The 26,688-nt window shown below is 41.7% G+C and overlaps 1 protein-coding gene across 7 annotated transcripts in view; it reads left to right on the forward strand.

Moving 5' to 3' along the window:
* rbms3 (RNA binding motif, single stranded interacting protein) overlaps window positions 1–26,688 on the forward strand; it is a 1,202,299-nt gene that overhangs the window by 972,644 nt on the left and 202,967 nt on the right. For all 7 annotated transcript variants that reach the window (XM_059945024.1, XM_059945027.1, XM_059945025.1 and 4 more), the window contains one exon: window positions 16,371–16,528. In XM_059945024.1, coding sequence (XP_059801007.1) covers window positions 16,371–16,528 — 158 coding nt within the window. The remainder of the gene's footprint in view (window positions 1–16,370; window positions 16,529–26,688) is intronic.

A 26,688-nucleotide genomic window follows, 5' to 3' on the forward strand; every position in this document is an offset into this window, starting at 1 on the left:
GTCTGCCTATAGATGCACAGGGGAGAGTATCCTGACTGGTTGCATCACAGCCTGGTACGAAAGCATCAATGCCCAGAAATGAAGAAGTCTACAAGAAGTGGAGGAAATCACAGGAAAAGCCCTCCTCACCATTGGTCAAGTTCCTTTCACATGACTACTATTGGGAAGGAGGTACAGGAGCCTCAGGTCCCACACCACCAGGTTCAGGAACAGTTATTACCCCTCAACCATCAGCCTCCTGAATTGGCGTGGGTAACTTCACTCAGCACAACTCTGAACTGATACCACAATTCATGGGTCTACAACTGATGTCCTCAATTTTATTTAATTTTTTACAATTTGTACAATTAAATTTTTACAATTAATACAATTTGTCTTCTTTTGCACATTGGTTATTTTTCAGTCTTTACTTTTTTTTAATATAAATTCTACTGTGTTTCTTTATTCTCCTGTAAATGCCTGCAAGAATATCAATCTCAAGGTTGAAATTTCAGAAGTTCAAAGTAGGTTTATTATCAAATTCATATACATTATCTTGTATTACCCTGGATTAATTTTCTTGCGAGCATTCACGGTTAATACAAAGAAACACAGTAGACTCACTGAAAATAACAAAAAATATGGACCAACAGCCAATGTGTACAAGATAAACTGTACAAATACAAACAAGAGTAAAAAGAACTATTAATAATAATATACAAGGAATAAATATCAAGAACATAAGTTGAATAGTCCTTGTAAGTGAGTCCATAGTTTGTGAAATCAGTTCAGTGTTGATGTGAATGAAGTTATCCCCTTTGGTTCAGGAGCTTGATGATTGAGGGGTCATAACTGTTCCTGAACCTGGCATGTGCGACCTAAGGTTCCTGTACCACCTTCTTGATGGCAGCAGCGAGAAAAGGGTAGTGTATGGCAACATATACGTACTTCAACAAAAAATTTAATTTGACTCCATCATCTTTCCCTGAGCACCTTCCTGCCCGCCATCCTGCACTGCATTGCTGTAATGTCAGAGTTCACTCACAGACATTCTGGCTGCTGTTTTGCCATCAGCTAGAAAATTTTGGACAAGATACTCAAATGTTATTTTTTAAAGTTTTCTTCTCCTGACCATCTTATTCCCCACTCCCCCAAACTCTATCGGATTCCAGCAGAAATTAAGTATTAGGCCACCTCTGCTGGAATCTGCCTCAGCAGGTCTTTGATAGTATTATCGTTGTTTGAAATCTTCTGCATTTTTCACACTTACGGAATATCAAAGTTCAAAGTTAATTTTCTAACTGAAGTACATGTATGTCATCAGATAGAAACTTGTGATTCACTTTCTCATGAGAATACTCAATAAATCAACCATAATAGAATCAATGAAAGACTGCTCAACTGCAGTGTTCACCCAGAGTGCAGAGGACAACAAACATGTAAATACAAAACAGAAGAAATAATGGCAATCAGAATCAGGTTTATTATCACCGGCATGTGACGTGAAATGTGTTAACTCAGCAACAGCAGTTCAATGCAATACATAATCTAGCAGAGAGAGAAAAAATAATAATAAATAAAACAACAATAAATAAACAAATCAATTACATATATTAAGTAGATTTTTTAATATTTGCAAAAACAGAAATACTGTATACTAAAAAAGTGAGATAGTGTCCAAAGCTTCGAAGTCCATTTAGGAATCAGGTGGCAGAGGGGAAGAAGCTGTTCCTGAATCACTGAGTGTGTGCCTTCAGGTTTCTGTACCTCCTCCCTGATGGTAACAGGGAGAAAAGGGCATGCCCTGGGTGTTGGGGGTCCTTGATAATGGATGCTGCCTTTCTGAGACACCGCTCCCTAAAGATATCCAGGGTACTTTGTAGGCTGGTGCCTAAGATGGAGCTGACTTAGATATACAACCTTAAATAATAAGCAATAAATATCAAGAAATTGAGATGAATACTCCTCAAAAGTGAGTCCATTGATTGTGGGATCTTTTCAATGAAGGGACAAGTGAAGGTGAGTGAAGTTATCTCCTTTGGTTCAGGAATCTCATGGCTGAGGGGTAGTTACTGTTCCTGAAACTGGTGGTGTGAGTCCTGAGGCTCCTTTATCCTCTTCTTGGCAGTTGTGAGAAGAGAGCATGTCCTGGGTGGTGGGGGTCCCTGATGATGGATGTCGCTTTCCTGTGACATGTGCTCAAAGTTGGGGAGAGATTTATCTATAAAGGACTGCGCCATATCCACCACTTTATGTAGGATTTTCCATTCGAGGGCATTGGTGTTTCCATACCAGGCCATGATACAGCTGGTCAATATACTCTCCACCCCACATCTATAGAAGTTTGTCAAAGTCTTAGATGTCTGCAAAATCCTAAGCAGGTAGAGGTGCTGCCTTGCTTTCTTCACAATTACACTTAAGTGCCGGGCCTAGGAGACATCCTCCAAAATAATAACATCTAGGAATTTAAAGTGGCTGATGCTCCCCACCTCTGATCATCTGACGACAACTGGCTCTTGGACTTCTGGTTTCCTTCTCCTGAAGTCAATAATCAGCTCCTTGGTCTTGCTGACACTGACTAAGAAGCTGTTGTTATGGCACCTCTCAGAGAGAATTTCAACATCCCTCCAATACGCATGATTAATGTACAGACCATGTTGTTCCAAATCGCTTGTCGACCAGGTGATTGGCCATATGTTTAGGACGATAAACACATATTCTAAATGAGGCCTTTCAGGCATTCCGAGAAAGATTACTTTATGAATAAAGGTGGATAGAGTGAATTAAACAAATGCAGAAAATGGATCAGATGAAAGATAAAGATTAGCTTTGTTTATCACATGTAGATTACATCAAAACATTGAAAGATATTGTACAGTAAAAATTCAAGATTGTTTATTGTCATTTGGCAGTACACGAGTGTAAAGGAGAACAAAATGAATGTTACTCCGGATCAGATGTAGCATAAAAGACACAATAAACATAAAGAACACAACAAAAAAACACACCAAAATCAATGTAAAAGCATTCCTATAAAACACAATTTGAAATGAGTCATTTTTGTGTCAATGACCAACACAGCACAAAGATTGCATTGAGGCAGCCTGTTACTGTGCCAGGCTCCCGGTGCCAACTCTCTCTCGTATACCCATAACTCCCTAACCCTATTCTGATCCATGCGTCTTTGGAACGTGGGAGGAAACCCATGAGGTCACAGGGTGAACGGACAAACTCCTTACAGGGAGTAGTGAGAACTGAATCCCAATCAGTGATCACTGGCGCTGTAAAGTCTTGCGCCACCCCAGAGTTGTTTAAGCCTGAGTAAATTTCAGTAATGTTCAGTAGTTTAAATAAAGTCACCTGACAGTCCATTTCAGAAAACATAATTGTTCTTACACTTGGACGAGTATGGCAAAAAGCAGATTTGATCTCATCACATTGGTGCTTTTTTTAACAGCAACTTATCCTGAGATTGAGTTCTTACGATGGAAAAGTAGCCACTCCTCACCCATCAAAACAGGCTGTATTCTGATCACAGAAGTAGTGTTAGCACTAGTATACAGACAGGCCCCAAACCCATGTTTCATGTTCATTACCTTTGAAGCCTGGGACTCAAATTTTCCTTTGGAGGATAGAAATACCATCCAATTATTGGGCATTTGTAATGCTTAGTTACCTCAATATCTAACAAACCCTCCTGGCTCAAGTTCTGAAGAAATCTTCACTGGAGTCAGAGCTGGCTTAGCATTTTCTGGATAATTTTTCACTTTGGATAGATTTACTGTAAACATGCGTCTAAGTGTTAGTGCCTGCATGATAACACACTGTTCATTCCAAATTCTTCAAAGTGGCATTCTGTCATTTATCAGTTTGTTTAGTGAGAAGATTGTTCTTCTGCCTGCTCTTAATTGGGAGCCACTAGTAAAGAATAATTTGTGGATTATTGTTCATTTTGGCCTGGTAGAGTTGATGGGTTTGTCCTGGATGTGTTATGGTTACCTTCTATCCACATAAATGTGTCTCCTCTGGTTTCAAGATCCTATTAAGGAAAGACTACTTCAAAATCATGTTCTTTCCCAGCTGAGTTGCAAACTAGTTTCCACTAAGATATGGCTTGGTATTTTACTGTGGAATACTTTAGCTGCCTGATCTTACAGTTCTACCATTTTTCTTCCTATCGGCAAGCTCAATGTTCCTCATTTGTAAACAATCCAGATTCATTGTCTGGCAGCACGCACAAAATATTGGAGGAGCTCAGCAGGTCAGGGTGGCTCTCTGTCCTGATGAAGGGTTTCAGCCCGAAACGTCGATCAGAATGCTGCTTGAGCTGCTGAATTCCTCAAGCACTTTGTGAGCGTGTTGCTCTGGATTTCCAGCTTCTCCAGAATCTCTTGCGACCATTATATGGCAAACTGGGTTTGAGACATGCCTGTGGGTGGGGAGGAAGACTGTGGGTGGGAAAGGGGCTTGTTTTGCTGACTTTGTCTTGCTTAGTTCTTTTGTGGCTATTGTTGTGGTTGTTGCTTGTGGTGTTCTGCCAAACATTGTGGGCATGCTGTGTTGGTACCAGAACATGTGGGCTGCCCACAGCACGTCCTTGGTTGTTAATGCGAATGACACATTTCACTCTATGTTTCAATGTGCATGTCTGAATCTGAATCTGTTTTGATGCAGTCAGCAGGCGTAGCGGAATCACATGCTCTGCCATTCAAGTCAAGTTCATTACCACATGCATAAGTGTGGCGAGGTTCAGGTACAACAGAAAATGTGTCTGTAGCAGCAGCAGAACAAAAACTAGATAAATTATACATGAATGATCATACTGCTGTTAGTGTGGACTTTACAGCGTCACTGTGAGATTAGGGTTTAATTCCCACTGCTGTCTGTTCGGAGCTTGTATGTTCAGCCATTGACCGCGTGGATTTCCTCTGGGTGTTCAGGTTTCCCCCCACATTCTGAAAGTTAGAACCAATAAGTTGTGGGGCCTTGCCTGTCGACAGCATTTTGCCAGAGTCCCCAGACTAGTGTTTCAAGTTGTCCCAGCTGTAGTCTAACCTCGAAGATCCTTCACCTCCCAGGGATGACATCTTTGGAACTTCTGTTAGCTTTTCCATACCCTTGAGTTTTATAAAATGGACTTGCTTGCCCCCATGTCCAACCCTCCTCCTTTCGTAGCCGTCCATGGTGGAGTTGGCAAATAAATACTGAGAGTATGAGTTGCAGAGTCCTTGAACATGAGTCGATAGGTTGTGTGCAGTGACCGGTTCAGTGAAATTGTCCACATTGGTTCAGGCACCTGATGGATGAAGGATAATAGCAGTTCTTGAACATGGTGATGTGTGTACGAGGGGTGATTGATAAGTTTGTGGCCCAAGGTTATACAGCTCTTGTTACATGCACGTGTAGTCCAATTCTTTGAGTGATTATGCAGAAAGTTTGAAGTTAATAACTCATCTCCTACCTTAGGCCATGAACTTATCAATCACCCATGCTGTGGACGCTTTCTGGAGGTCCAAGATCCATATGCTTCACGACCTCTGGACTAAGTGTGTAAATGCAGGAGGGGACTATGTTGAAAAATAAATAGGCTAGGTTTTCTAAAATTGACTCCTTCTACCTTAGGCCATGAATTTATCAATCACCCCTCGTCCCTCCTTCCCAATGTTAGTAGGAGGAAAAGCACATGGCATGGATGATAGAAGTTCTTGATGATAGATGCTGCTTTCTTGTGGCAGTGCTCCATGTAGATGTGCTTATTGTGGGGAGTGCTTTGTGTTAGACTGGGCCATATCCACAACTTTTTTGTAGGCTTTTCGTTTCCTGAACACTGGTGCTCCACACTAGGCCATCATGCAACCAGCAATCATACACTTCACTGTGCATCCATAAAAGTTTGTCAAGGTTTTACATGATATGCTAAATCTGCGATAAAAACTAAGAAACTATAGACACTCTTTGAAATGGCAGTTACTGGACTAAGGACAAGAATCTAAAGATTTTACTCAATATTCCAGATGTAGTCATCCCAGAATCCTGTATAGTTTGGTAAATGCTTTGATCCAATGAACTGAATCCTGCTGTAAGAAAAGCTCATTTCAAATGACTTCTGAATTGTTTGCTGTGCCAGCACATTAACTTTACATAACTTGTGTACTCGGATAAGAAGTTTTACCTGAACAATGGGTATTGAATCTCATTTCCCCGTTGTTTATGTTCCATGAACTCATGTGTTATCCTCTCTTTTCGAACCACATACACATATATGTATATGATATATGTACAGTATATACAAATATAATGTATATAAATAAGCTTATACTTATACATATAATCAGATTTTGATAAGCAGGTTCCCAAAGTGTTCAAATTGCTGTCGAAACTAGACAAGGAAGTGAACTGGGATTAATTTAGGAAGAGGCTCACCTGGGGCATCATAAACAAGTGGATCATTTCGGATCATAATCTTAACCTGCTTTGTACAGAAATTGTAAAAGATCACACTCCGGCTGATTTTGAGTAATGCACTCAAATGCTGGAGAAACTCAGCAGGTCCTGATGAAGGGTCTTGGCCCAAAACATTCAACTGTTTATTTCCTCCATAGATACTGCCTGACCCGGTAAGTTCCTCCAGCATTTTCAGAGTCTCTTGTGTTTTGACAGCAATTTTTAAGAATGGGTTTGCCAGAATTTTCTGTGTTGCTGAATAACAAGATGTTAGATGAAGCTGGGTCAGTTTTGAATTCAGAATTTAAGCCACCTGTTGAAAAAAGTAATCACAATGTCTTAATGTTTAAGAATTGGCCCACGTTTTATCTTTATTTTTCTGTTTATAATTTTATTTTATTCAACTCATTCGATAAAGATTATGAAATTCTAATATATCTCCTTCAAAGGTTACTCTAGTTCTTTAACAAAAAATAATCACAAATGTCTTAATGTTTGATAATTGGCCCACATTTTTCAAAGTTCAAAGTACATTTTGTTAGCAAAATTTATATGCAGTATGCAGTGCTGAGGTATGTCTTCCCCACAGACAGCCACAAAGCAAAGAAAACCATGGAACTCATTCAAAGAAAAATATCAAACATTGAACCCCCTCCCCCTGCAAAAAAATGTACGGCAACGGAAAAATGATTAAAAAACACACAAAATAAAAAACACAAAAGGCATATTTCAGTACAGTTCAGCTCAGTATTCATTATCTCCAGGCCACATGATTCAAAAATCACTTAATAGTAACAACAAAAAAGTTTATCATTTTAATTTATCCAACTCATTTAATAAAGATAATTTGATTTCTCTTGTACATAATGAACCCATGGCTTCAGGCTCATTAAGATGTAGCATTTCAGCAGTGTTACACTGTAATCATCCTGTTTGTATGTGCCTGTCAATTTGGGCGGCTCGGTAGTATAGCGGTTAGCATAATGTTGTTACAGTGCCAGCAATCCAGGTTCGGTTCCTGCTGCTGCCTGTTTGTTCTCTCAGCGGGTTTCCTCCAGGTGCTCCATTTTCCTCCCACATGCCAAATACGTGCAGCGTAGAAGGTTAATTGTTCATGTGGGTGTAATCGAATCAAGTTTAATTATTATTCAAACAATACGTAGATACAGCAAACTGATACAGGATTCCTCTGGAGCCAAGGCACAAATTATTCAAAATAGCAAGCAAACATTCAAAAATAGCGAGCATCGTAATTCAAAGTATCAAGCAAGGAAGCATATTCACTTGAATGGAAAAGAACAGATATAGTCCAAGACCCTGAGCAACAATGTCCAGAAGTCGATGGTACCGTCTCCTGACAGGGTACAGATGCACGCACCTCAGCCTGTCATCCCATCACTCAAACACGTGAGGACAGCACCCATGGGTGAGGCCAGGCGCCAGCCGAGTTCACCCACGCTGTAGCAGTTCCGCATCTCTCACGTGGTCTGCAGCAGCAGGCAAGCCTGAGGCTTGAGGCCTAGTTCTCACCACACTTGAGGCTGCACAACTCCCATGTCGACAATTCCTCCACCAGACAAGGGTAATAGGCTTGTGGCAACTTACTTTATCACTGTCCAACAGAGTCTTGTGGTCACAAGCAAACTGCACGAGACAATCTCCCACGGACAGCGTGGGCTCATTGGGCCGAAAGGATCTGTTAACATGCTGGATCTCTAAAAAAGTACATTTGGTAACTTTACCTTCTTTTAGTTTGGCTTCATCAAAATACGAGTGCCTGTTTGTTGAGAATCTGATCCACAGTTTATGTTTCCAAATAAATAAATGGGAACATTTGTCTTTCTGTTTGATGTAGAGCACATCTGACCATTCCATTATTAACCACAGCACCTTTTTCCATCAAAAATTGGCAATTTCAATGGCATTTTTATTGTTTGGAATTTATAGCAAATATGAAGAAACTTAATCTCTCACTATTTGTATAGACAGCAATGTATCAATATTTCAATGTTTCTGTCTGAGTCCTGTTATAAATTCACATATTCACTGAGGCATTACTCATATTGACATGGATGGCCGTTTGGCTGACTAGCAACAAATAGACAATAGGTATAAGTGTTTGAAGTTAAAAGTTCAAAGTATATTTATTATCAATGTACTTGTTTGTCACTACAGTATATACAACCCAAGATTAATTTTGTAGTGGACATACTCAAAAAATCTACAGAATAAAGATTCAATGCGCATAAATTTTCAAAGTACGTGGGCAGTAAGTTTGTCTTCCCCAACAAACTGTCACAAAACAAAGAACCATGGGACTACCCGTGATTTAAAACATCAACTCTCCCTCTCCTCCTTGTGCCAAAAAATGCACATACAGCAGCAAAAAAAAGAGCAAAATCACAGAATATAAAGCTCAAAATCAGAAGTCATATTTCAGTTCAGTTCAGCTCAGTGTTCATTATCTGCAGGCCACCCCCATTCAAAAACCGCCCAAAAGTAGTAACGAAAAAGAGTGAGCAGAGCATAATAAACCCGAGAGAGCAGAGCTACAATCCATGTCAACTAAACCATGCTGTGGCACCATTCACCGACAGTATCGAGGGAGAGAGAGATTACTTGAAAGCAAGGGCCTTCGCTCAGGAGCAGCGAGCGAGAGAGAGCGGGAGACTGCCACACGCATCTTCCTTTCTCTGGCAGCAGAAAGCGAGAGGTGCTGAACACTCGCTCGCCCTCCGTACCTGCCTCAATGATTTCAATCTTCCTCAGTGCGTTAATCAGCAAGATTAGCGAGAGACTGAGTCGATCGTGGGCTTGCATCCCATCTCCTTGCTTCCATGTTGCTTTCATCACAGCCTCGTAGAGACAGCAAAGCATTAGATCACACAAATGGCCTGAAATCAGACTGCCAAAATGTAGATAACAGGCTCTAACAGTAGTAGATCCATATCTGAAATAAAAAGAACTAAAAGAAGTGAAAGAAGTTTCTATGTAAACCATAACCATTACAGTAACCATAACAATGACACGGGCATTTTACTGGTTGGAAAGGGAACAGTGCTAAGGCTTCAATTTTTTTTACAATTTATAAAAATTACTTTGATGAAGATATCGAAGGTATATTTGCTATTTTTGCTGAGGATACAAAAGTAGGAAAAAGAATAATTTGTTAAGTTGATGTAGTTTTACTTGGGAGGCCAAACATCTCAGACATAGAGTATAATGTGTGAAAATAAACACATGACTGTAGGGTGCCATGGTAATGTAGCGGTTAGCATGACGCTTTACAGCACCAGCAATCGGAAGATCGGAGTTCAAAACAAGCTGCTATCTGTAAGGAGTTTGTACGTTCTCCCTGTGAATGAATAGATTTCCTCCGGTGATCTGGTTACCTCCCACATTCCAAAGATGTATGGGTTAGGGTTAATGCGTTGTGGGAATTGGAAGCATGGTGAGCCCACAAGGCAGACACTCTTGTCAGTCTGTATCATTTGATGGTTATGTTCTGAACTCCTGGCTGCAACAAGTCATAAAATAGTAACATCAGTTGTTTTGAAATACTGAGCAAGCTGTAAAAGACAGACAGTATTCTTACAAATGTTGCACAATAGTTTTGTAATTGAAGACACCCAATATGTGAAGAGAGGATTCAGCGGTGCTTTATAACGTCCCAGTATTACATCCTTGCTTTTATATTCTGGTCCTCTCAGAGTGAATGCTAACATGGTATTTTACACTCCTCCTCCTCCCTTTGGGCAGCACTTCAGTAACTCTAGTAACTGATCAGACAATGGATATGTGAAGCATTGTGAAAACCCACAGGAACAGTAATCCAATGGCAGAAGTATTTCACTCTCAGCTTGTTTTCCGGAAGCATTAGGCTGCACTCCGGTACAATCGCACTGACTGACTAACACACGTCGCAGTATTCTTTGCATTGAAGTTTTATATCTTAAGTTGAAATATGCACCACAAAGTCTAACTTATATGGTAAATCTACACTCAGTGGCTACTTTATCTGGCTGCAACTCAATGCATAAAAGCATGCAGACATGGTCAAGAGGTTCAGTTGTTGTTCAGATCAAAGATTACTTATCTATTTATGGATGTATTTATTTATTATTTTCTTTCCTTACTTTGTTTTGCATTTGTACAGTTGGTGGTCACATTGGTTGTCCGTCTTGTTATGTGCAAATTTTCATAGATTCTGTTGTGTTTCTTTGTTCTTACTGAGCGTGCCCACAGAAAATGAATTTCAGAGTTGAGTATTGTCAAATACTGTTCTGTGCAAAAGTCTTAAGCACATACATACAGCTAAGGCGCCTAAGACTTTTGAACAGAACTGTATTTGTCAACATGGAGCGGAGAGCGAGTCTGCAAATCTGGCAGGAGCAAAGGGTGTTGGGAATGGCAAGGGAAGCACTGTGAGAGGAGTGTGGGACGGATGGAGAGAAGGACTGCCGGGGGGAGGGTGGTGCGGGTGCATAAACACCCAAACCTGAGACACAAAACACAGGTGTTTCATTCCAAACAATTGGCTTATTGACCATTACAGAATGTCTTTCTGGTGCATCCCACTTCCTTCCCCTTTTCCCAGCCATGATTCCCCCTCTCCCTGCCCCCTTCCCACTCTCAGTCCACAGTAGAGGCCCATATCAGAATCAGGTTTATCATCACTCACATATGTCATGAAATTAATCTTGTTTTTTTTTTGCAGCAGTTTAGAGAGTGGTGTGAGTGTGGGATAAGCTGCCAGCAGAAGAGATAGATGTAGGTTTGATTACAGCAGTTAAGGGAAATTTGGATAAGTACCTGAATGGGAGCACTGTGGAGGGCTATGATCCAAGATGTAAAGAGGCAGCATAACAGTTCAGCATTGATTGGATGGGCCGAAGGCTCTGTTTCTCCACTGTAGTGCTCTATGACTACGTGACTCTACTTTTGTTTAAACTGAGAGTTCATTCATAATTTTGAGTGAAGAGAAAGGAATTCCTATGAATGCAAGCCAAACTGAGTTGAATAGAGTCATTAGTCGCAGAATGAGAGATATGTCATTGCTCTTTGTAATTTAATTTCCCAGCAAGACAACAGACAAATCAGTAGCAAGAGGAAAAGAAAAGGTTCAGTTTCAGTGTAGGTCACCAGATTTTTGGCAAAAGAATATAATCCACATTTTGTTTAGACAATATGAGTCATTGCTCTTGGCAAAATCTCACTCTCTCTGAAGAGCTTCTCGTGCGGAGTTCAGCGTAACATTTTGCAAAGCCAGAGGTTGAGTTGAATTCCAAATTCATATTGCGCACGATGTCAGTTGCATACCTTATTGATTTTTAAAACTCTCAAAGTGCTGCTTGGATGGACAAGATCATGGGTTTGCTAATTAGGTCAGTGTTTTCTCTGATATTACTATCAGAATGCTTTAGGATTTGTGCTTCAGTAACAGTGCCTTGCCTCACTCTTGAAAGTGGGACAAGTGCTGAATCTTCTACACCTCCTCACCTCCTCTCTCACCAACAGTCAGGAACCCAGAACAATCCTTTCAGGTGAGGCAATACTTCACCTGAGATTCAACTGGGGATACCTACAGTAACCAGTGCAGCCTCCTCCATGTCAATGAGACCCAGTGTAGATTGGGGTCCCGCTTCATCGAGCACTTTCTCTCCAGCTGCCACCGGGTTTTCCCAGTCGCCAACCATTCTAATTCTACTTCCCATTCCCATGCCGACTGTTGGTCCATGGCCTCCTTACTTCAACCCCGTCCCACACCCAACCAGCTTCATCCTCACCTGGTTTCACATATCACCTGCCCCCTTGTATTCTTGTCCCTTCTCCCCCAACTTGTTTGTGCTTCTGTCCTTTTCCTTTTCAGTCCTGAAGGGTCTCAGCCCAAAATGTCAACTGCTTATTCCCCTCCATAGATGCTACCTGACCTGCTGAGTTTCCCCAGTATTTTGTGTATTTGTTGCTCTGTATTTCCAGCATCTGCAGAATCTCTTGTGTTTATATGGTGGGTAAGTCTAAGACCAGAGGACACAGCCTCCGAATCGAGGGGTGTCCTTTAGAATGGAGTTGAGAGTGGTGATGTGTTGGCGCATGACCTAGTGGATAAGGCATCGGACTAGTGATCTGAAGGTCACTGGTTTGAGCCTCAGCTGAGGCAGCGTGTTTGTGTCCCTGAGCAAGGCACTTAACAAGACATTGCTCTGCGACGATACCAGTACCAAGCTGCTTGGGTCCTAGTGCCCTTCCCTTGGACAACATCAGTGGCGTGGAGAGGGAAGGTCTGCAGTATAGGCAACTGCCGGTCTCCCATACAACCCTGCCCAGGCCTGCGCCCTGGAAACCTTCCAAGGCGCAAATCCATGGTCTCTTGAGACTAATGGATGCCTATTTCTATTTGAGAGTGGTGAATCTGTGAACTTAGTCGCCACAAGCAGCTTGTGGAGATGAAGTCATAGGGTATATTTAAGGCAGAGGTTGATAAATTCTTGATTGGTCAGGGCATGAAGGGATATGGGGAGAAGACAGGAGATTGGGCTAAGAGGGAAAATGGATCAGCGTGATGAAATGGTGGAGCAGACTTGATGGGCCAGATGGCCTAATTCTGCTCCCATTTCTTATGGTCTTACATCAAGTCTTTTCCAATTACAAAAGTTAAAAGATGGTCACAGTTTTTGAGAAACTTTAATAAGACTTGACATTTTAATGTGCAACTACCATTCTCAATTACTGAAAAAACTGGTATCCTCCAAATGTTGCCATTTATTCCAGTTTCCATGCTTTCCTGTAAGGTAGGGATTCGCAGCCTGGTGTGCACAGACCCTTTTGTGTAATGGTATTGGTGCTTGGCTTAAAAAAGATTGAGAACCGCTCATCAAATACTGCAGCTATCATTCTACAGTATAATGTCTTCTGAAAGATAATTGAAGCAATATTTAAGTTTAGGGGTTAGATTGATGTTCAAGTTTAGGGGCTAAAAGGTTGGCAGATGTTTGTGGCCAAAGGACAGGTACTACATTGTTCTATGTTCTTTGTTCATTTTATAAAGATGTAATTGACATTTCCTAAGACTAAAGAGCTTAAAATACTGTTCATGCTTTTAAGACAAGTAGTTTTTTGTTTGTGTTGTTTGGTATCTGTGTATCATAATGTTAATAGTGTTGTTGAATATACAGTATTTGCAGTAAAGAACAAAAGCCTTTTAGAATGTTTGATGCCAATCATGTTTTACTTTTTCTGTGATTCCGGGAATGAACGGATTAATGTATGAGGAGTGTTTGATGGTTCTGGGCCTATCCTCGCTGAAGCTTAGAAAAATGGGGTAGGGGAGGGTTCTCATTGCAACCTATCTAATACCGCAAGTCTTAGATTGGGTGGAAATAGAGAGGATGTCTCCTATAGTGGTGGAGTCTAGGACCAGAGAGAATAGCCTTAGAATAGAAGGATGTCCCTTCAAAACAGAGATGTGGAGGAATTTCTTAGGCAGAGGGTGGTGAATCTGTGAAATTCATTGCCACAGGCAGCCGTGGAAACAAAGTCATTGAGTATATTTAAAGTGGAGGTTGAAAGGTTGATTAGTAAGGGTGTCAAAGGTTACGGGGAGACATTATGTACAATGAGATGGACACTTACCATCTATCTTGTTATAACATTGCTACCTTATTGTCTATCTGCACTGCACTTTCTCTGTAGCCGTTACACTTTATTCTGCATTCTGTAATTGTTTACCTTGTTCTAGCTCAATGCATTGTGCATTAATTCAATCCATATGAACAGAATGCAAGATAAACTTTTTACTGCACCTCAGTACAGGTGACAATAAAGATTTAAAAATTAGCATTATTGGTCACATATATCATACATTGAAACAAACAGTGAAATGCACCATTTGGTAAAATCAAATCAGTGAGGAATATACTGGGCAGCCAGCAAGTATCACCCAGGATCCACCATCAACAGAGCTCGCCCACAACTCCCAAACCTTAACCATGTGTCTTTGGAATACGGGAGGAAAGTGAGGCACCTTGAGGAAACCCCTGCTGTCACAGGGAGACTGCACAAACTCCTTACAGACAATGGTGGGAATTGATCCCTGATCTGACAATTCATACTGTAAAGCATTGTGCTAACCTTTATGTTACCCTGTTGCCCAATTCCAATCCTAATTGCAATTCCCAATTTGAGCCCAGGACTGGCTGTAGATGTTGCAATAGAAAGTGTCTTGCTGATTCTGACCACAGGAAGAATTCCCCCACATTATTGTTAGGGAGGCATGCCAAGACCTGTGGAGATAATGGTGGGCGTCTAGATAATAGAGTCACTCAGGCAATCTTGCCTCCTGTTCTCCATGCCTTGTGCTCTCTTTCGTGGCACTGAGCTTTGCTGAAGATAATCTGGCAAGATGGCAGTGGCGATGTTTTGCATGCAGTTCCTAAAACTACCAGATACTCTACTGGATATATTTCTTCAAAAGTATGATTGCTGCAATCCGCAGCCTGCAATTTCCCTTTGGAAATGTACTTTTGAATTGTCTAAACAAACTAGTGATTTTACAAAGACTTGAAGGATTTGGCGAACTTGACTCTGGGGAATATAAGTACAGCCATCACTGGGGCAGCTGCTACTGGAGTGGGTTTCAAGCCAGGCCCAAGAGCAGAAAACGGTCCAGTGTTGAGCACCATTACTCCGCGCTGTTTAAAGCATTGAGCCAGATTGAAGTGATGAAGCCCAAGGGTGGTAAATGAACCAGTCTACATTTGACCCATCTCCCTCTCTCCTCGCTCCTACCACAATGGGAGTCTTGGGTCCCCTTCTGGGAGCAGTTTCTGCCCTTGGGGTCATTGGGGCCATTGGGGTCCTGGTCTGGCTTCACTCGCCTCAGCGCTGAGTTAACTGTGTAGTTGTGAACTTATTTTCAGGGACTCTGCAACTCACATTCCTTGTGTTATTTTCTTCCATTTCTTTAACTGTTTGCATGTTATGTCTTCTTTTCCACATTAGTTGGGTGTCTTTGTTGTGTGTAGTTTTTATTTTAAAGATTTCTATTCTGTTTTGTGGCCACCTGGAAGAAAATGAATCTCAAGGTTGAATATAATGTTTGAACTTTGAAGAAGCTACTAGTGAATAATTCACATTTTGAGGCACCACCAGCAAGGACATGCTGTCTAGACAGAGACCTTCACATAGAGGTGCCATGATTAATACTTATTTGTTACGGGGAGATGGCAAAAATAATTTACTCTTATAAAGCGGAAAGGTAGTGCTTGCACTCCATTCAGAGTCAAAAGTTCGTCCAACTGTTGGAACAAATAGGTTTGATGCCTGTTTGCAGATGACAGTATGTCCCATGATGTGAAACAGAGGAAACTGAAGGAGTTCTGATGAAGGATTAGCCCTTTCTCTCATGGTCCACTCTCCCCTCCTATCTGATTCCTTCATCTTCAGCCCTTTACCTCTTTCCCCTCTACCCCACCCACCCACCCACCTTCAACCTCACCTTGTCTCACCTTTCACCTGCCAGCTTGTCTCCTTCCCCTCCCCCCACCTTCTTATTCTGGCTTCTTCCCCCTTTCTTTACCGTCCTGATAAAACTTATCAGTCCAAAACATCGACTGTTTATTCCTCTCCATAGGTGCTGCCCGATCTACAGAGTTCCTCCAGCATTTTGTGCATGTTGTTGAAGGAAGGGAAAAAGTTCAAAGCTTTTGCTTTGATGACTATTGTGCCAGAGTTTCTCTCTGTAGGTATACTGATGGTTTGGCAAGATATCTCTCAGAAAATTATTATTATTTGAAACGGATGAGTATGAAGAAGTGGTCACTTAAACAGGCAACATAAGAAAGTGTCAAATGAAATGATACAGTGAAAGGTTAAACATAGCTGGTTGTTTAATACAATATTCCACTTTGACTAAGATGTTCATGCTCTATTTTCTTCCTTCCTTGCAGCAGCAGGAACAGGACCCAACCAACCTGTACATCTCAAATCTTCCCGTATCCATGGACGAGCAGGAACTTGAGAACATGCTAAAACCTTTTGGCCACGTAATTTCCACAAGGATATTAAGGGATGCAAATGGAATAAGCCGAGGTGTGGGGTTTGCCAGGTGAGAGATGTGAATTTTTCTTTCTATGAAGCTGCCAGTAATAAATCAGATTCTGACTGAATCCGGCTGATGGGCAGAAAGTTAGAAAGCTGAAATCTTTAAAATTTTCAAACTGCAAACATTTGGCATAAGAACATAAGAGATAGGAGCAGAATTAGGCCATTCAGCCCATCAAGTTTGCTCCATCATTCAATCATGGCTGATTTATTATCCTTGTTAACCCCATCTCCTTCTTTCTCTCTGTAACCTTTGACACCGTAACCTATCAATCTCTGTTCGAAATATACCCAATAACTTGGCCTCCAGGGCCACCTGCGCTAATGAAATCCATAGATTCACCAACCTCTAACAAAACGAATACCTCCTCAAATCTGTTTTTAAAGGATGTCCTTCTTTTCTAGGGCTGTTCCCTCTGATCCCAGACAACCCCACTATAGGAAAAATCCTCAGGATATTCACTCTATCTAGGCCCTTCAATATTCAATAGGTTTCAAGTCAAGTCAAGTTTATTGTTATTTAACTATATACATGTATACCGTCAAACAAGACAACATTTTTACGGACCAGTTGTAAAGCACATTAGTACACATAACACACACATATAACACACAATGACTTAGGAAAGTAAGAATTAAATCAACAAATGAATTACCCATAAATAAACAAAGTGAAGTGCATAAATTAAATATTGTAGGACACTGTACAAATTGCCTGGTGACACTTTGAATGAGATCTCGCCTCATTCCTTTAATCTCCAGTGAGTACAGGCCCAGAGTCATCAAGTGCACCTCGTATGTTAACTCTTTCATTCCTGGGATCATTCTTCTGAACCTCCCCTGGACCCTCTCTAATGCTAGTAAATCCTTTTTAGATATGGCCCAAAATTGCTGGCAATACTCCAAGTGCAGTCTGACCAATGACTTATACAGCCTTGGCATGACACCCTTGCTTTTATATTGTATATAAAAACATGCTACCTGGCTTAGTCTGACATCTATGGGTTACTTGTGCACTCTAATTTCTGTGCCTGTTATCATGAACTCCCAATTTAAATATTTCAGTCACACAGGTTGATGAATGTTTGAGCTTAGATTAACACCAAATCCCTCCTTCTGTACACAGGTATTGCATGTGAAAGTGAGAAAGGCTGTGGTCCATTTATGTCAAAAGTCAACACCCACATTGTGTTGTTTATAATGTTTCTGTACTGTGTACAGGACTCCCTTGTGTTCTTAAGTGAAATTTGAAGCCTGCTTGGCTGAATTTCAAAGTAAATCTGTCATCAATGTAGCTACATGTCGCTATGTACTACTGTGAGATCCATTCTCTTCACAACCACAGCAAATCTGAACCCATTTAGGCCTTAACGTAATTTTTCATTCCCTATCTAATCAATATGTACTAGTTAGCTGTTAATTGGTCATTGTAAATTGTCCTGTCATTCGGCTAAGGTTAAATAGGTGTGTGACTAGGTGATGCGGTTTGTTGGGCCGGGAGAGCCCTGTATCTCTAAATAATTTAATTAATTAATTGTCTGAATTTTGATAAAAGCAGTAGATGGCATCAAATGTTTAACATTTAGAGGTTGGATTCTGAATTTCTAAAAATTCCCTGTCATGGTTGAAACCGTGAATTGGGTCAACTGTGTTATTTGATTTAGATCTACAGTATATTAATTCTTACAGTATAGGAGATTGAAATTCAATTCAGCCCAAATCCCTGTTATTAATTTAGATTTAAAACCATAAAAGTCACGGTTGTACAACTACATAAGATCCTGTAGCTGTTAGAAATATTGAGCAACACACAGAAAATGCTGGAGAAACTCAGCAGGTCAGGTAGATTCCAAGGAGAGGCATAAAAAGTCAATATTTGAGGCTGAGGCCTTTCAACAGGACCAGTCCAAAATGTTGACTGTTTATTTTCCTCCATAGATGCTGCCTGACTTATCGTGGTATAACTATGTTGGTGTTTCTCTTGCATCTCAGAGCAGAATAGTCTTCTCAAAGAAGTTCTACCATGAATGGCAGCATGGTAGTGAAGTGGCCAGTATAGAGCTTATCAGCGCCAGTGAGTGGGATTCGTTTTCTCCCGCTGTCTGTAAGGAGGTGGTATGTTTTCCCTATAATTGTGTGGCTTTCTCCCAGGTGCTCAGGCACCCTCCCATATTCCAAAACCATCTGGGTTAGAAAGTTGTGCCATGCTTTGTTGATGCCTGCGGGTTGAACCTCGCACATTCTCGGACTGTGTTGGTCATTGATGCAAGTGGCGTATTTCACTGTATGTTTTCATGTTTTGATGTACATGTGACAAATAAAGCTAATCTTTAAATCTTTTAAGTACTGACTTTTACACTACAATAATGGAAATGTTTAAGGTAGAAGGCAGAATCTCCATCATTAACCAATAATTTTTTTGCTTTTATCCTTCACAACCTAATCAAATGCATCACTCATGATTTAGTAGTTGCCCTTTTTTATGTCACTGAAAGAAAAAAATAATTATTTTGCTTTACCTCTAATAAAATTGACTTTTAAGATACAAAATATGCTGAACATTGTCGCTTGAACTTAAACAGGTGTACAAAGCAAGCAAACAGACTCATACTTATACTCAGAGGCCATTTTATTAGGTACATCTGTACACCTCATTAATGCAAATATCTAATCAACCAATCACGTGGCAGTAACCCAATGTATAAAAGCATGAAAACATGGTCAAGAGGTTCAGTTGTTGTTCAAACCAAACATCAGAATGGAGAAGAAATGTGACAAAAGTGACTTTAAATGTGGAATGAATATTGGTGCCAGATGGGGTGGTTTGAGTATCTCAGGAACTGGATTTTCATACACAACAGTCTCTAGAGTTTACAGAGAATGGTGTGAGAAATAAAAAAAAATCCAGTGAGTGGCAGTTCTGTGGGGAAAAGTGGTTTGTTAATGAGAGAGGTCAGAGGAGAATGACCAGACTGGTTCAAGCTGACAGGAGGATGACAGTAACTCAAGTAACCATGCATTACCACGGATGTGTGCAGACGATTATCTCTGAACACATAACATGTCAAACCTTGAAGTGAATGGGCTATAGCAGCAGAAGACCATGAACATATTCCCAGTGTCCACTTTATTAGGTACTTAATAAAGTGGATACTGAGCGTTTCCATTCCTTTAAGAATGACAGACCGTGTTTCCAGCAGTGGACTACTCACAAAAGGCTGTTATAGAGTAAGGTAATGAAATCGGTCATTCTTACAGAGGACAAAGCAGATGTCAGATCCATTCATTGCAACCCAGCCTTTCTGCACGTCCCTAAGCCTCCTTCTGACAGCCCTTTCCTCCTGTGGTAGGTCTGACCCGCCAGCTGAAGGCTGCAGCTGGTTGACTCTTTTTTTTTGCTCCGTTGAACCAGTGAACTCCTGTGTGTATGTTGGTGGGGTGGAGTGGTGTTGTGGGGGAAAGTGGTCCTGTTAGTGATTTGCGAGTCCTAGCAATGTAGATGTTTCAATGTCAAAGTGACAAATAAAGCTAATCTTTAAATCTTTATCTTCTCTGAGATGCAAGGTAAATACCAAGTAATGGAAAGTTTTAAGGTAGACAGTAGAATGAATTGACCAGTCAGTTCATTGTCTTTGTACTTCTCAACCTAATTAAATGCATCACTCGTGATTTGGTAGTAGCTTATTTCATAGTGCATTAGCCCATGTGACTCACTGCTTTTATGTTTTTTTCATTCTAATGTGTTATTTGAAGTGACATTCTAATGGTTTCCCTCCATCCTGGGAAAGCTGACAACACAGAAATAAACAAAATGGCACAATATGTTGAAAAAATTTTGGAAGTACTCATGGACTCGGTGTCTGTCTCAGCTTTTCCTCATTTGGGCTTAATGCCTGACTTGACTGTCTGTCTTCTTTGTTCCTTAAACTTGCCTTCTCCAGAGGCTCTGCTCAGCCAGGTAGTCGAACCCCTGGGGCCTTGAAAATGTAACAAGGAGAATGGGGTGGACTATAGAATCCCAGCTCTGAAGACTTTTAACCAGCAGCATGGCTGTTAAAGCTATCAAGGTTTTGCCAAAAAACAAATCAATACATTTTAAGATTAGAATTTTTAAAGAATCAAATTAAGAGGACTGGCTAGAGTTTTAATTTATTACAAATGTCAAATCCAAGCTCAAGTAATTACAGATAGTGGCGGTAGTGTGATCACTCAAGTCGAGTATGATGTTGTCCTGGGGGTTGTAAGGTGGAGAATGCCAGTGTGTGACTTTGTTTGATGTGTGAAAACTGATGCACGGGCAGCCACCACACAGATTGGGGTCAGGGTCCAGAGCAGTGGTTCCCAATCTTTTTTTGGCCATGCCCCACCTAATCACCTCTAAAATCCTGATGCCCCCTGTGGTGATACATAATTCTTATTATTCAAAAAGTGAACTCCTATTCACCTGGAGGAAGCTTAAAAGACCATTAACTTGGTTTAAACAAGCTTCCAAAGAACATGGCATTCATGAAAGAGAAAAATAAAAGAACCAAAGGACAGTTAAAGTTCTGAGGAAGAAATTACTAAGAAATTGTAAAAAAAAAGAACATGAAGTGATATTAAAATAATGATAATAATAATAAATAAATAAAACAATGCCGATTCGTTTCTACAGCATACAAAGACAGATACACCGTTTAAAAGAAATGACGCAATGTACACACCTTCACACCACCAAGAACCGAAAGCTACTGCAAAAAGCAGCATTGGCGCGACCTCGTACGAGTTTCTTACGTGTTTGGACTTGTTCATTCGTTCCTTCCTACATCAGTCAATTCATTAATTTAATTATGAAAGCCATTTGATGGTTGTAATGATGGTGATACACTATATATACAGTACATACGCAATTACACATGTACATAACACACAAGTATTTTTATGTATGCATACTGGATATACACATATGTATTAACTCGTACACACCATCATACTCACACAGACTTACTAGAAAAAATTCACTGTTAATAACTCATTCTCGAATTGTCCCCCTTAAAAATCAAATTACCCCCCTGTGGGGCATATGCCCCACATTGGGAACCACTGGTCTAGAGGCATGGAATACAAGATGACTGGGGAACCTTCACTGATGCGGCCTTCCTCTGCCTTTACTGGCATTGTGATGCGCCGTCATCTTCTGCCAGCTCCGCTGTTGAGGTCTAGTTGGATCACTGTTTGTCTGGAACTTTCCCCGTGACCTTACCACCAGGGCTGCGTTAATGGCTAAACTCACAGCACTGCTCTCTGGATCTCAGGAGTGCTCGGCACCCTCCACCGCGACAAGATGACAATCCTTGGAGAAACTCGGAGAATCACAATTAAGGAATGCTAGACGCACCATGGCCAGACAATGCTGATTCAAATCCTCAATTCCCAGTCCTCAACCAAATCTTACCTGGCTTCTGATCTGAGAACCAGCTCTTCAGCATTCAGAAAGATGAATCCCTATACTACTGGACTGCATGAAAATTATCTGCAGAACATTGTCAGGAAATTGCCAACAAAGAGTAACATTTGGAACTTCCGCATTCACCAGCATTTCAACTGAATGCCAACAAAACTAAGAAAGAATCTGGGCCAGAGTTCAACTCATATTGTAATTGTATTTTGTAATTGAAGTGTTTGTTGTGGAAATATAGAACCTAGTCTAAAGGGGCTCCAAGGTATTTTGCACATAGTCGAGTCAATATAAGATTTTTGTACACAGATAGTTAAAAGCATGTTAGCTTGCCAGAATTATATAATAGCAAGGTTCCATAACATTCTGAATAGTACAAAGGAACAAAGAGTCCAGTTGTGGCAACTGAGCACCACATGAAATGTGAATAACAAACAATGTTCCATTCTTTCTGCTGTGCCCCTGCGCTGGGGCCGGTATGTTTTCACTTAACTTAAAGCCAAACATGTACCACAATACTGATAACATCTGCTGGAATTTGAGATCAACTAATTGAGAAATTCTAGTTGAAAATCAAGGCTTTCTTCATTCAACACTTGACAATTGACATTATATAGTTAAACTTCTGAAAAACCGTCTAGTTAAAGGAGCTTATGTACGATATTCTATTTTAGAAGTTCAGAATTCAGTACTTAGAGAAACAAACACTCAGTGGCCACTTTAGAAGGTACCTCCTGTACCTAATAAAGTGACCACTAAATGTATGTTTGTGATCTTCTGCTGCTGTAGGCCATCAAATTCAAGATTCAACGTGTTGTGTGTTCAAGTTTGCGCTTCTGCACACCACTGTTGTAATGTGTGGTCATTTGAGTTACTGTTGCCTTCCTGTCAGCTTGAACCAGCTTGGCCATTCTCCTCTGGCCTCTCTCGTTAACAAGTTGCTTCTGCTCACAGAGCAGCTGCTTACTGGATTTTTTTTCTTTTTTTTTGCACCATTCTCTGTAAACTCTAGAGGCAGTTGTGTATGAAAATCCCAGGAATTCAGCAGTTTCTGAGATACTCAAACCACCCTGTCTGGCACCAACATTTATTCCATGGGCAAAGACACTTGGATCACATTTCTTCCCTGTTCTGATATTTGGTGTGAACAACAACTGAATCTCTTGACCATGTCTGCATGCTTTTATGCAGTGAGTTGCCGCCACTGTTTCCAGGTTTAGGTATGGCCCAAGTGCAGAGTGAGAGACATTGAAGCAGGTTGATAGTTCACAGACTTTACTATGAACAGTGTTAAAGGGAAAATAAAACAATAAACACTAGGCCAAATAGGGCCGTTAACTAGAACTCTCAAAAGGAAAACGAAGCCTACACTGCAGCTGAAAAGAACATCTAAAAGTTAAACGAATACTGCTAGACTGCGGAGTCAGTTGACTTGAAAGCCCAATACCTCAGGGAAGGCCAAATGCAAAATGGCAGCGAAACATTGCCATGCTCTGTCCGAGTCTCGACAAGCACTATGACAACAAGTATAGAGTTAAATACTATCACGATTAAATAATAGCTAGCCTGACACGTGCAAATTCACAAGCGCAATTCCATATCTACTGCACTGCCAAATCCATGGTTGTGACAGGGACCCCCCCTCTCTAGACGCAGCCCCTGAGGAGCCACTGTCTCTGCTGGATCAGCAACTTGTCCAAGATGTCCTTCGCCTGGACATTCTTCTGGGCTATACCATTCCCAGTCCACAAGGTACTGAACCTTAGAGGTGCCAGCAGATGCCACACAGTACAGGCAAAGGAACCATCTACCAGGCGGGGAGGAGGGGGAAGTGGGGTGACCGGGGCCAGGGGAGAGGTTGTAACTGGCTTGAGCTGGGAAACATGGAATACTGGGTGGATCTTCAGTGATGCTGGTAGACACCATCTATATAACACCTTGTTGACAGCCTTTCCCTCTACAAACGGTCCCATGTAGCATGGTTCCAATTTCCGATCCTCGACGTTCCGGGGAAGATCCCTGGATGCCACTCAGACCTCCTCCCTTAGCTTGAATGGCCATTCCTGTCAATGGAACCGATCAGCCAGCCGGGAATGCTGTTTCTGGGCGCGCAGAAGAGAAGCCCTGGCTTGTCCCCAGGTGCGCTTGTAGCGCTGGATCAGCTGTTCAGCAGCAGGAACTCCTACGTCAATCTCCTGATCAGGGAAGAGCAGGGACTGGAATCCCTTCTGGCATTCAAAGGGAGACATACCGGTGGACAACTACTGGAGGTTATTGTGGATGATCTCTGCCCAAACCAATTGGGAGCTCCAGAACGTGGGGTTGGAGGAGGCAAGTCAGCGCAAGGTTGTCTCCAACTCCTGGTTCACTCTCTCAATCTGGCCATTAGATTGGGGGTGGAAGCCAGACGAGAAGGTGGCTGTGGCTCCTATAAAAGAGCTGAAAGCCTTCCAAAAGTGGGAAATGAACAGTGGTCCACGATCAGACACTGTCTTGAGGAAAGCCATGGAGCCTGAACACATGTTGAACCATGGGTGTGGCAGTCTCACGAGCCAATGGGACCTTGGGGAGGGCAATGAAGTGGGCAGCCTTGGAAAATTGATCCACAACGACCAAAATGGTTGTGTTTCCATTAGACAGGGGCAGACCAGTAATGAAATCTACCGAGAGGTGGGACCAGAGGCAGTGGGGCACAGGCAGTGGACATAACAGACCCCCAGGACGCTGGCGTGATGTCTTGTTCCGAGCGCAGGTGGGACAGGCCGATAGAAAGTCGTGGACACCCTGGGACATAGATGGCCACCAAAATTGTCTCCTTATAAACTCCTGAGTCCGTTGAATTCCCGGATGTCCAGCCAGACGGGAGGAGTGACTCCATTTCAGCACTTTGGAATTCTCCGCAGCAGGGACAAACAGTCTGTTGGGAGGACCTCCGCTTCTATTCCCCGGATCACCGGAGCAGCAATACACGAGCGAGGAAGAATGGGCTCTGGATCAGCATTGTCCTCGGATCCATCGAACTGCCGGGAGAGAACGTCAGCCTGTGTATTCTTGCTGCCGGGATGATAGTGAGGATGAAATTGAACCGTGTGAAGAAGAGAGCCCACTGGGCTTGACTATAGGAGAGGTTCTTGTGATCTGTCTAGACCAAGAATGGATGCTCTGCCTCCTACAGCCAGGGTTGCCATTCCTCCAGGGCTTGTCGGCATGAGGTTATCTGCCTCATTGCCTCCGTAACTTCACTGAGAACTGGTTCCATTGCCTGTAGCTTGTTTCCTACCTAAGCAATGAACCTCATGGCCAGTCTGTCTGCTGGGTCCATCTTTGTTGGTTGAGACTTGCTGTTACCTGATTCAGATATGGCCCAAGTGCAAAGTGAGTGACACTGAAGCAGGTCGATAGTTCACAGACTTTACTACGAACAGTGTTAAAGGGAAAGTAAAACAGTAAACAAGAGGCCAAACAGGGCCGTTAACTAAAACTCTCAAAAGGAAAACAAAGCCTTTACTGTCGGCTGAGAAGACTATCTAAACATTAAACGAATACTGTTAGCCTTCAGAGTCAGTTGACTTGGAAGTCCAATACCTCAGGGAAGGCCAAATGCAAAACAACAGTGAAGCGTTGCTGTGCTCTGTCCAAATCTCGACAAGAACTACGATGACAAGTATGGAGTTAAATACTATCAGGATTAAATAATAATTAGCTGACACGTGCAAATTCACAAGCGCAATTGCCGTACCTACTGCAATTCTAAATCCGTGGTGGTGACAGCCACATGATTTGCCTATTAGATACACTTATCTTCCTATCTATGTCCTTGACTTAAAAGGTGACCATTTCTTACTGTGGTCTGGTTATCAGAAGGGCAGAAGTTGTCTTGGGGCTCTCCTACAAGACAGCACTTGGTTGCATGGTAATGAAGTCGTTAGCACAACACTTTACAATACCAGCAACCTGGGTTCAATTCGTCTGGAAACGGTGTTTGTACGTTCTCCCCGTAACCGCATAGGGTACTGCGGGTCCTCCGGCTTCCTCGCACACTTCAAAGATGTACCAGTTGATAGCATAATTGATCATTGTAAATTGTCCTGTGATTGGGCTTGGGTTAAATCAGGGGTTGCTGGACAATAAGGCTGAAAGGGCTGGAAGGGCCTGTTCTGCATATTCTGCGCTGCAGCTCAATAAACAAATAACTTTTTAAAACATTGACATTGGTTAACAGATAGATTGACTTCTATAGATGCACAGTGGAGAGTATCCAAACAGGTTGCATCGTGGCCTGGTGTGAATGGCGAAGGCTGTAGCTCAGTCTGCCAGAGGCAAAACCCTTTCCACCAATGAGTACATTTACGTGGAGCAGCCACGAGGAAGCAGCGTCCATCATCAAAGATCCCCGTCACTCAGGTAATGCTCTCTTCTCATTATTATCATCAGGCAAGGGGTACAGGAGCCTCAGGACTCACACCACCAGGTTCAGGAACAGTTAATACCGCTCAACCATCAGACTCCCTAACCAAATGGAATAACTTCACTCATTTCAACTCTGAACGGATCCTATGGCCTAAGACTCATGTACAAGGATTCTTTTTTCATCTCATGTTCTCAATATACAAATAAACAAATTTATTTGTAGTTTGACCTCATTGAAATGTTAGTTGTTTGTCAGTCTTTTCTGTTTATGTATAGCTTTTTTCTAAATTCTATTTTCCCTGTAAATACTTGTAAGA

The sequence above is a fragment of the Hypanus sabinus genome, chromosome 20, assembly GCF_030144855.1.
Source record: "Hypanus sabinus isolate sHypSab1 chromosome 20, sHypSab1.hap1, whole genome shotgun sequence".
Classification (NCBI taxonomy): Eukaryota; Metazoa; Chordata; class Chondrichthyes; order Myliobatiformes; family Dasyatidae; genus Hypanus; species Hypanus sabinus.